General features: G+C 43.2%; 1 protein-coding gene across 2 annotated transcripts in view; it reads right to left on the bottom strand.

Annotated features, from left to right (window-relative positions):
* Positions 1-1,614: 1,614 nt before the first annotated feature.
* The window catches only part of SMAD6 (SMAD family member 6), a 71,242-nt gene continuing 60,849 nt past the window's right edge, over positions 1,615-12,007 (bottom strand). Inside the window, exon 2 of one of the 2 annotated variants that reach the window (XM_075006983.1) lies at positions 1,615-2,530. In XM_075006983.1, the coding sequence (XP_074863084.1) occupies positions 1,989-2,530 (542 nt within the window). In that variant the 3' untranslated portion in view covers positions 1,615-1,988. The remainder of the gene's footprint in view (positions 2,531-12,007) is intronic. The other variant, XM_075006982.1, reaches the window with a different exon arrangement.

Here is a 12,007-nt window from a genome sequence, read left to right as displayed (position 1 = left end):
TTTCAAGGTCTTTTGATGTACTTTCTAGTTTATTAACTTTTCTGGGTCATATTTTCAAGCTTTTCTCTGCAACTGCAAGGGCAAGAAAATGAAATTCTCAATCACAGAACTTCAGGAACTGGTCATAGCAGGAGACTCAGAATAAAATGGCAAGAGGTAGCCACATCAGAAATGAACGATGCAGTTAACAATGGTACTAATAACAAAGCAGGAGTTAGAAAATGCCCAACATTCTTCCATGCTGAGTTAGCTCGGGCGTGCTGAATAAAAACTAGGAAAATCCTATCTGTCATCAAAACAGTAAGCGGATTTTACTCAGAAGTCAAAACTGCACCTCACAATTCCAATGTGATTACAGAACAAACGCTCTGCTCTCTTAGCTTAGTGGCTGAAATATAGACTAGCACTGTGGCAGTCAGAGCTTCCCCCACCCCAACGAACCAATGGGCTTCAAGTAGGGTTATAAAAATGGCTGGAGATCTTGGGTGCCTCCATTTTTGGTGCATGATGATCTCTAATGGGCGCTGAAGAATATTAAGAACAGAAGAATGGCCACACTGAGTCAGACCGAAAGTCCATCTAGCTCAATATTCTGTCCCCCAACAGTGGCCGGGGCCAGGCGCCACAGAAGGACTTAACAGAACAGGTAATCAGCAAGTGATCCACCCCTGCTGCCCATTCCTAGCTTTCAGAATTCCAGGCTGCTCCAAGAAATAGCACATTGGACAGTCCAAAAACGGAGGCTCCCAGAACTGCTTCTCACTTTTTAAAATCTTAGGGTTTTTCCATCAAGAGCTGGAGAGAGACTGAATAGCTACAAGGTCTTGATGTAAATTGAACCTCTCTCATCTGGCACCCTCGGGACCCGACTGATGCCAGATGAGAGAATTTGCTGAACCACAGGAGATCAATACTGTCTAGCACACTACCAACTCTTCCACAGCTTCCTGGACACTTAGAAGACATTTAGGGGTATATTACAGCTAACTAACAGCACAGAACACTGAGAGCCAGGACTGGTGGCTGTAAACAAACTTTATGGGGTCACGGAACACTTGGTCACAGCCAGGAAAAGTGCTCATCTGGCTAACTAAAATCATTCCAGATCACAGATGTTCCTGGATGAGAATTCCGGACTAGAGAGGTTCAACCTGCATTGCAACTGATCCCAACGGATTTAGTTTATTGGGAGAAGGCCTCGGATTATTTTCTGCCCTTTTAAGAAATCCTGACACCCTTGAATTTGTTAAACGTGTGTCTGTATACACACAAACATGCTTCACAATGTCCCAACCAGCCTACTTGTTTTACCAACTGGCATACAGACTAGCACGCAAAACTACATTTTAAAACACATTTTCGTTAATTCTTTTTTCCACCCTCCCCCCCCCCCCCTTGCTCTTGGCCTCCCTTCATTTGAGAAGCATTCAAGACAACTGGAGCCCTCTAGTCAGAAAGGAGCTGAGGTTTTTAAGGGAATTGGCACGGATTTGAGCCGACAATCTTCGCTCTGGAAAATCTAAATTGACTCCAGAATGCCTGAAGAGAGACTGCTCAAAAATGCATTTAAAGTCAGAAAAGTAACTGCTCTTTCCTCTTTGAAGAAGAAAAAAGACAATAAACCCCCCTATAATGCGAATACTTTATTATCAATGAGTGACTGGTATTAGCTTTTTGTCTGGTATTAATAATATTTCCAAAAACCATACATCAAAATTAGGGCTTTTTCCCATTTTTGCTGTATAATTTTTTTTTAAAAATCTGTATTGTAAGAATTATATAAGCCAAAGTGCATTTTCCTTTTTTTGTCCTTATACACATTGCACCATACATAAATAATTACATGTAAAAATGACTCCATAATTACAAGTATAATATATATTTTCATATAATATATAAAACTTTATATTAAATCTAGGTAGATGATATTTGGGATAGTCTGTTTCTCTCTCTCTCTTTTTTTCCTTTCCTTCGGCAGAGGTTGATTGTTATCTGTTGTTGCTGAGTAATATCTCCAACCAGCAAGGACATGACGTGATGAACTGTCTCGAGTAACAAGGCCCCCATCCTTTAGCGAAGCTTATCCGAACACTGTTTGGGTCATAGGGCCCATCTGCATAATCTAGGTCTGTCACGTGCTGTAAGAGGCAAGACTTCTCGTAATCAAATACCTTTATCGAATAGCCAGGCATCACTTTGCGCACGATTAAAGTCCTACAGTTGGGAATGTCCAGTGTTGGGGAGTTGACAAAGATAGGATGCTCGCTGCGATTGTAGGCCCATACGCCATCCGGTTCTTTACTTAGTAAAATCCCATAGCCGATTTTACTTCGAGTCCTTCTAACAGTCTCACTCCTATTTTCCAGGTTTAGCTGTCCAAGGCAGAAGCCATTTCCTTGAGGTAGGTCATAAAAGATACTGACAGACTGTTCATACACTGTGTAGAGGCGGCCCACACGAGTCCGATGTTCCCAGTAGGCGACATTACACCAGTGGCTCTGCTTAATGGCATCTGGCGACATACTGGCATCTGTGGAGGGAAAAAAGAGCAAAGAAACAGTCAGGGATGCTCCCATAGCATTAGCATAGGTGATGTGTGGGGGGATATACAGGGGGAGTCACATGCACCCCCCAGGGTCATCCTTCCCACCCCTCCACACCTGCAGCAACTCAGCCTGAGAACAGTGTGAGCTTCCTAGTTCACTCAGCTCTCAGGCTGCACCACTCCAAGAGCAGCGGGTGGATGTGAGGGTTGTGGGGATGGGGGAAAAGGGACTGCCCTGCACTCACTGGAAGTGGTACAGAGCTTCCGCAGGAAGAGATGGGAGGGTGCGGAGCAAGAGTGGGTCATGGGTGGTGCATGGTTGAAGGGAGGGGCATCGCAGGCACTCCCCCCCGCCCAAATCCCTGCACTGGTTGACTCAGAACATTCATCTATTTCAAGCCATCAGCTGCATTCGCACACAAATAAATAACTAATTTAATAATGATCATTGGTTGAAAATTACATAAAGAAAGAAACCCCAAGCTAAATCAATCCCATGGAAAGTCCTCTGGGCCTACATCAGGGCCATCCAACTGTCCCCTGCCGGGGGTCATTCCAGAGACTCGTCAGGATGCCACGGATCCACATATTACACTTTAACTTTTATATTGTGACACGTGTCTAAAGGCCACAAGCAGGTGAAGCTTTTTGTGCTCGGTGCTAGACAGATACATAAACCACCATCTCTGTCCCAAATGTTTACAGTCCAAACAACAAGACTGAGCGGGAGGATGATACAAATCAAGAGGGCTAGATGGGGTGGTGAGTCAAGAGTAACAACATAAAAATGTCACAGGATGTTCGAACTCTTAGCTGGTTAGCACCGCTGATTTCAACTTAGGGGGCTGATTATGCAACATCAACTCAGGCAGATTGTATTAACTCACAAGAGTAGTGACATTAATTGCAAACATCTTTAACATCTGGGTAGGGGACAAGGAAACCAAGTCTCACAATGCTGTGATCTGTCTTGAACATGTGAACCTGAGAAGTAACGCCTCCAAGGTTTGCCCTTCAGTATTAATGGGGAGGGTGGTAATAGCTCCTGCAAGCACACATACCACTTTCCACAACATCTCCAATTTCACACAAGTGTCTCAACTGCATGGTTTCAGACACTGGTATCAGTCCATATTATGTGCTGGCCAACTGCCCTGTTCTTCCAGTGTCAGGCGAACCATAGCAAGTCCTTCATGCTACACAATATGTCAGAGGAAGGGGAGAGTATTTTATCAAATTACAAGGGAAAAGCTCCCATATGAACTTACATGTTACTCCTTTGAAGATGTAGGAGACCAAGGACACAAAATATCTGGAAATGTCTTCCAACTAACTTTAGAAAACGGAAGTTACTTCCGCCATACTTTCACTGTCATTGTCACTGAACTTAGAAACCCTTGTATCTTGGTTTTCAAAGGCAAACTCAATGCCTGGATATACCCATGAAATGTTACTACTTGTCACGGTAAAGGCTTTGAATGTAAATATATTCCGGAAGACTTTTCCGTGCTAACAATCTTTAACAAAGGCTCTGGTGACACTCTAGCAGGCATAAGAAATGCGAGGCACGCTTTCATGCCAACATTATAATATTTTCCATAAACTATACAAGTATTTGTGTACAATGCTGACATACTAATCTTCCTGACCAATGACAGAGAAGCCTCCTCCTTTTCTGAGCCACATTTACTGAAGCCTGGAGGTATCAGCTAGCTAGCGGCTCCTTTAAAATTATGCTTATCACTATTTACAGTGCCTGTAGAAACCATGCAGGAATTCACATCTCTAACAGGGTCCCTAAAAGGTGAAGCAAGCTCTTTCCAAGCACATAATCCTGATGCTTACAGGCTATTTTCCAAAAATCCACTCTGTGATTCCAAGAATGACTGCTTAATAAACAGAGATTCTTCATCAACTACCTTGCCATTAGCTCTAGCTTAAATCTTCCAGCTAACTATGAATGCACAACAGACGTGCATCTCATCCAAGTTCTCTCAGCATTCAAAATACTCATGAAGTGCACACGCTCAACCCCCTCAGAAAAATGTGCTTCGCTCACTCTCCTTCACCTACAGCAAGTTCCTTTTTTATGGAGACTAACTACAGGGTAAGATTTTTCTGCATCCGATTTGTTTCGTGCTAAATGGTTCTCTTTGTTGGCAAAACTACAACTGGCTACAAGGGCCTGGCTTAAATAAATAAGCAAACAGAAAAAATAAAGAAAACAATTACTTCATTTGTTGCTGCAGGGGCAGGGGGACGGGTCCTCTCATAACCAGTTGAATTCAGCCACTTCTGTACAAAGTAGGCCTAACATTTTTGTTCTGGGCAAGGGTCCCAGCGTTACAAACCCGGCAAGGAGCCCTGCTTTGAGCCGGTCTTGCTGTATAGCCCGCATTAAGCTCCCTGACAATATATCACAAGACCGTGGCCCGTTGACCTCTCTGCCTTCATGACATCAAGTCTGATTAACTCACACACAGGGTGACGCCATTATTTTGCTTCAGAGACTCTATTAAGGCACTGGATTTAAAGTACAGGACTACAGCCCTATTTCTTTTCATTCTCAAATTACACTGGAGTGGAAGGGGCTTTCCCTCCCATTAACAGTCTTTGAATTAAGCTGCTTTGTTAGAATTTAACTTGAGTTGTAACTATACAACTTTACGGGGGAGGGAGGGGGAAGAAAGAGCAGAAAAAGGTAGGCAATTGGGCTTTTCCACTTCTAAACAGAGGCAGCCTGGCAGAAACTTGCCTGTATGTTCTAAAGGCCGAGTATGTTTACTGACGAGCTCCTTTATGTGGCTACTCATGAGGTGACACGAGCACACACCTCAACAGAATTAGGAGAACAGCCTTCCCCATCCCCCATACGTCTGTTTAAACGGCTGCCCAGCACAAGCTCCAGCCCTGTTTCTAGAGTCCCCACTGGGAGGTTTAAAGGCATTTTCAGAGTGGGGAATGAGACCGGTTAGATGTTCCCTTTCTCCTTACAGTGTCTAGGAAGGAGTTCAGCTGCTAGGCAAAAATTCAGGGTGACATTCTGGTCCCACTGAACTAAAGGGCAAAACTCCAGTTGATTTCTATATAGCAAAAATTTCACTCTCAGGGTCCTTGGGCTTTTGAAACCTGTTTTCCAACTTCTCTCATAACTGAGGACTAGGCCGGGTTAAAGGCATCTTTTGGCTTCACCGCTACGCTGCTCATAAACTAGATTTCTCAGAGGCCGCATGCTCAGTTGCTCTAATATTTAAATAAACAAATTAGTCTGAGGGCCGTTGATAAGCTAGCTACTAACATTCTGGATGAAAAGGAATGCAGAATCCTCGGGCTGAATTCCTTATTATCCAGGCGATGTATTTTAGATACAAGATTCTTCATTGTGGAATCTTAGAAAGAGAAGATGTGTTAAGACCTATAAGTGAATCCAAATCCAGCTCCCAGGACTGTTCTCAATAGTGCAGTCTACTCTTGTTTGAAACTTCCCTAACAATGTGGTTCCCTGTCCTCCTCTTCTTCCCCCCACCCCACCTCTTTCCCTGAGGAGATCATTACACAGTCTAATGGGTCTGTCAGGAAGTTTTCCTGCCTAATATTCACCCTTAATTTCTCATTTTGTATCACTCTAAGTATGTTATCTTGTTATCAGCTGCACAATGCTGTGAATCGTTTCTGTGACCTGGTCTGCATCCCTGACCATTTCAATCAGGGGTGCAACTGTCTACTCAAGGAGTTAGGCTGGTATAGCTCTTAGCATGGGCAGAGTTGTGCTGGTATGAGATTCCTTATACTGATAATACATTCCTCTTTCCTTGCATCCGCACTGCAGGTTGTGCTGTTGTAACTATACTAGGAAAGCCTTACAAAGCTTGTACATGCACACAAGCTTTTCCCCTAATTTATATTGCTGTAACTCTTTTAGGCTTTTCCAAACTGGTCTTTTTCCAACTTTTATTGGATTCCATCAGTGAGGCTCGGCGAATCTGCAAGGAACCAGAAGTACCCAGGTCCATCCCTGTGGCATGGCCAACAAAGGGAAAGCAGAAAGGTTAACTCCAAACCCACTGCCAGTTATGTCAGATTCACAAGTTCATCGGCAAATGAAATATAGTGTTCAAACAATTTCATATGCCTTAAGACCAAATGAAAATGGCAGCACACGTCTCAACTTCTTAATCCCAGCTCTATGGCTAAAAATCCAAAACAACGGGACAAATGATAATGCTGTAGAAAGCTCAAAGTTGGCATGCATTAGCGTAAATGCTGTGTTTCTATTGGGTGTGAGGATTGGCGGGACAGGAGCTACATTCAGGCCAAGTGAGATGGTTGAGCACTGGATTCAATGCAGCTTCCCCTTTCACCCCAACACCAACGAGAGGAAGAACCTCAAGGGGTCATCAAGCCCTGTCCCCTGTACCCATGGCAGGACCAAGCCCCACCTACACTATCTCTGACCAGTGTCTGCCTCACCTGCTCTTTAAAATCTCTGAAAAGAGAGATTCCACAACCTCCCCAGGCAATTTATTCCAGTGCAGAACCACCCTGAGAGTTAGAAAATTTTCCCTAGTCCCAGCCTAAACCTCCCTTGCTGCAATTTATGGAAAGGGACAGGAAGAAAGTACCTCTTGTGCAGTTGTCTTTGTTGGTATAGGATATGAAAGATACAAATAAGAAGACATTTGTGGCTGCGTTTAGAAATAAATACACCAGTTTCCCACTAACATATTCTCCAGATACTTACCTTTTGCACCCAGGAGCCCAAATTCCACCCAACTCTTTCTCTGTAACATATGGACACCAAATCCAACACTATTACCCCAATGTACACCAGAACACAGTAGCTTTCCTGAGGGCAGCACAGCTGCTCAGTTACTTCTTGGGCCAGTCCAAGACCAATTTATAAGGTTATTTCTATAGATTGGTGCTGAAATCTGACCCTTTGTGCCTTCATCTGCCATCTGCAAAATGGGGGTATAAACACTTCTCTGCAGTGCTGAGCAAGAGTTCACGAATATTTACACGACAGTTGGTTATTACCAAAAAGAACCTCTCAGAAACACCAATAAATTAAAAAAAAGAGGGTGTGATAGTTCTGAATCTCTTTTTATTATTTTAGCTCCCTACTTAGCACAAGGGAGAGTGTCAGGCTAGAAGTTAACACGAACCATCATTACTTGCAGGCTGGCCCATTCCTTGATGAAGAAATTAAAAGGGGAACTGGTATTAAAAGTGCCCTTTGGGCTCCTGTTTGCATTGGAAATAGCTTTTGTGCTTCTTGTTTGGAATGCCTGCTATCCAGCCCGAGAAAATGAGTCACCTGTGTCCATGCTGAAGAAGAAGAGAGTTTCTTGAACCATGCTTGATCTTCAGTGCAATATTCACAGTTTCTGTTTATGTACTATGGTTTACAATGCCCTGAACTATGTTAAAGCTTGCTGTGAACTAGGTCCCTGATAGCGAATGGGATAAGCATACAGTTCTGGAAACAGCACACGAGCACGCTGAGCCTTCATCTGTGTGCAGCAAGTCTTAAAAAAAGTGCTGGATTTCTATCTTCTATGGATTAAGGGCACCCCTAGCAAGGCACTGGAGCACCTCCCAGTCGCTAATGGATTCAGCTTCGCAGGGAAATACTACCACCTTCATACCTTACAGCTGGAGAACTGGGCTGTAAAGTGGCTACCGTCCCTGCCCAAACTCAGCCAGGTAATCTGCAGTGGGGGCTTAAACCCAGATTTCCCCATTCAGAGGCTACTCCTTAGCTGTGACCCATCCTTTGTTGTGTGTCATCTCCCTTGTCAGACTTTGAATGCCATGTAATTTAGACAGGAATTTAGCACTAATATGATAGGAAATTTAGCCAGTTTTATAGCGCGCCCCCCCCCCACTTAAAAACAAGGACATCACCTATCATCATGAAAACATGTTGCTCCAGCAGGAGAATGACCAGATGTGCTGTTACTATGAAAACGATAATGTTACCGCTGGGTTGACATGTTGGAGGTTGATCTTCCGGAGTTTGACTTAGCAGATCTAGAAAGGACCCACTAGTGCCCCCATTGACTGCAATAGGTGTGACAAGCAAGGGGAGTCAATGGGGGGGTTTCTGTGGGGATGGCAGAGCAGTTCAACTAAGATACGTCCGCTCCAGGTATGCTCTCCTCATAGCTGGAGTGGCATATCTTAGGTTAACTTTCTCCCCTCGTATAGACCTGGCTCAAGTTTAAATGAGTGCTTATCTTTTTTCTTTTCCCAGTAAGACGAAAGACAAATGGCTGCTGGGTGGAATATGCAGACAGAGGTTAATGTTGGGGCTGCAGTTTTCAATATAGCATCAGGGAGCTCGGTGCCCACATCCCACCGACTCTGGCTGGGAGTTAGAGGTGTAACACACGCTAAGGTGCCTTTGAAAAGCTCAGCCTGAGTCCAGAGAATCAGAAAATTAAATAAACTGCACTGAGAAAACGGGAGTCTTTTCTCACACTGAAGTCATACCCATGTTTTAATTCTACACAGCACATATGACATCTTTTGGGCTGTAACTCCTGCCATCCTCCACACACACACACTCGGAGATAAGAAAGGTTTATTCAGCTCTCGCCTAGCTCACAGGCCACAAGCTTAGCCTTTCCTCATCTCTCAAGCCCCTCATCTCAGATGCAGCATATCCTGTCCTGGACTGTAATTTTTAAGTCCAACCTCAAAAGCCTATAGACCCAGCTGTAAAGGGTCTGCCGTGTGCCTTTTGACACACTGGGCATTAGCACGGAGAGACTGTGACAAACTGAATACACTGAACTGTCAAACCTTTGGGCCGAAGTTAAAAGTTCTTGTTCAACTAAGAAGATTATTCTAGGGAAGTAACATCCAGCACAATCGTGTAACTTAACCCTTTGGCTCGACATATTGCACCAACCAGTATAAACAAAAGTACCCTTCCCACCTGTTTGCTTTGGACTCCAAAGCAACACAAAAAAGAAGAAAAATCCCGGCCGGCAAATTTCCCTTCCATCTTCCTAGATGGCTGGAACCAGCTCAGTGAGTCACTATGTAATGCGGAGCTCTTCCAAGTTCTCCAGACTGTTCACAATAAAACCAATTTGTAAACATAGAATTTTTTTTAACCATCTGACAAAAGGCTTTATGTCTTTTACCATCTCAAAAGACCAGGCCTGTTTGTGGCTGGGGGCTGCTCTGGCTGAGCTGAAGCGTCCCCCAGCCACTGCGATCCCCACAAGGTTGCACCGAACCCCTGCCCAGTTAAATGTTAATGTCCCTAGCTTGTAGGGGAGTTAAATGATGAGCAGTTTTCCTCTGGAAGAGTAATAACTTCATCCACAGTTCTGGAATGAACATTTATCTAAACCCATCAATAAATACCGTGGACTGGACTCTGCTCTTCTCAAACATGTCACAACGACTTGCCAGGCACTAATCATAGGACATGCCGTTTTAGGAGACAGAGTAAAAGAATAAGATGCAAAGTTAATTTTGAATCATAAAAGTATCTGTTTAGATCCATTATGACACTGGAAGTTCTTCATCCTTACACGTCTCTAATTAGAATGAAGATCAGTAACTTTAGGACATAAGGAACTGGTCAAAAAAGCTTCTGAACCTCTCTTCAGTATTACTGCAGTGTTTGCAAAACCGTATTAATAGTCGGTGATAATAACATAAAACGGCCCCAACAAAAATGTTGTCCAGTCAAGCATTCTACAATACTTATCAGTCACATCAAATGCTGTGCTCAGTTATCTCTGCACAAGCCACTGAATTCATGGCGTTTGGAACGGGTATGACTACTCGGTCTTTTATTACAATTTTCCCCACATATTGCCATCCAGTGAGAGTAATATTTTGTTCCAAGTCTGCATATCAATTTTCTTCTGTATAAAATACTGAAGCAGTTATAACTTTCTATTGAAATGTTAAACTTTATAAGAGAGAAGAGGATAACTAGCAGACAGAACAAGGGTAGAAAGAACAAGAAAGCAGGTATTGAGCAGCTGAATTTCATTTGTAATTAAATCTTTCATGGTGTACAGTATAAACAAACATAATTTGCTGTGCAGCATAATTGTACCTTTTTGCTAGCTTTCGAGATAATCTTTTCCCTAGCGTATCATGTATCTGAGACGCCCTCTGTCTCTAAACCCCTTCCCACCCCAAATGTTAAGGTTTGTTGTTATCCCACATGAAGTCTAGTCATGCCAACAGCCTTTGAGCTACAGTAAAGTTTGTGGCTTTTCATGTACAGGGTCTGGAGCCTGCTAGCAATTACAAAGTTCTGCATCTGTTTAACCTCATAACCTCTGCAAAGCTCGGTTTGCCCATTAGGTAAGTAGTTTTTGTTGTTATATTTTTCAGAAATTACCCCTTCACCCTAAATTTCTCCTACAAACTAAAAAGAGGATAACATCAACACTTGATTTTACATTGAGTTAAAAGTAAAATTACTGACCAGGCAGCATTAGACATTTTAATAGATGTTTTTTCAGTCTTTATTGCAAATTGCTCTGCCTTCTGTCCAATAAAACCAGCGACTAAGGAATGCACAATACGCTTCACATCCATTTCCAGCTCTAATAGCAGGCTGTTAGTGCCTCCGATAGTATGTGTACTTTTCAAGAATCTGCAATAATCTGATAGGAATTCCTCTTCCTTTTCTGGAGTAGTGAAAACAAGGGACCTTTTTAATCAGCTAGGATGTTCCTAATCAATCATTACATCCCTGTTGATGAAAGCAGGAGATCAGATGCCTTTATTAAAATAACCCCCATACATGACCTGAGAAGCAATTCGTACAGCTGTACGCCCAAACGGCAGTGTACACACACATATCTATCCACACACCCACTCAGTACCTCTCATCCAAAGCAACCAGCCAACACACTTCATCTCTTTTTCCCTCCTTTCAGTTCCTTTCAAGGATATCCAGAAAGTAGGGAGGCAAGCAAAGAAAAAGTATTTGAAACATCTCCTCTATGTTTAGAGCTGAGACGGATGTTAGTTTTAGTTAACTGCATTGGGATGGACTAGGCAGCTACAAGTTTCCCCTGCAACCCTACTTTTCTTTGGGGGTCAGTGAGCTAGTAATGGCTTTTAAAAACCATGCAATAGCTGAAAAGGAAACCCAGCTATGGCCCAAAGGCAAATAAAACCAACTGAAAGCAGACAGTTAAAAGGTTCGAATGAAAAGACTGTGCCTCCAGAAAGCTTTCTAAAGGATCTCTTTATGCACCTCGTACATGGCTTCACTTTCTGCAGTCTCCCTGCTAAACAAAGTGGCTGCCTGTGCAGAGGTGGATTGGTTTTCACTCTTTTATCTCCCGGGGTATTCAAACAAATCCTGAAAAGATGAACTCATTTTGCAACACTGACATAAAGCAAGCACTTCAGCCAGCCCCGATTACAAGGGAGCCTGCTCTGTGTCTTATCCGCTGCCAAGCATTAACTTCA

The sequence above is a fragment of the Carettochelys insculpta genome, chromosome 12 (assembly GCF_033958435.1).
Source record: "Carettochelys insculpta isolate YL-2023 chromosome 12, ASM3395843v1, whole genome shotgun sequence".
NCBI lineage: Eukaryota > Metazoa > Chordata > Testudines > Carettochelyidae > Carettochelys > Carettochelys insculpta.
The sequence above is the reverse complement of the archived record's forward strand: the minus strand, read 5'-3'. Positions and strand labels throughout refer to the sequence as shown.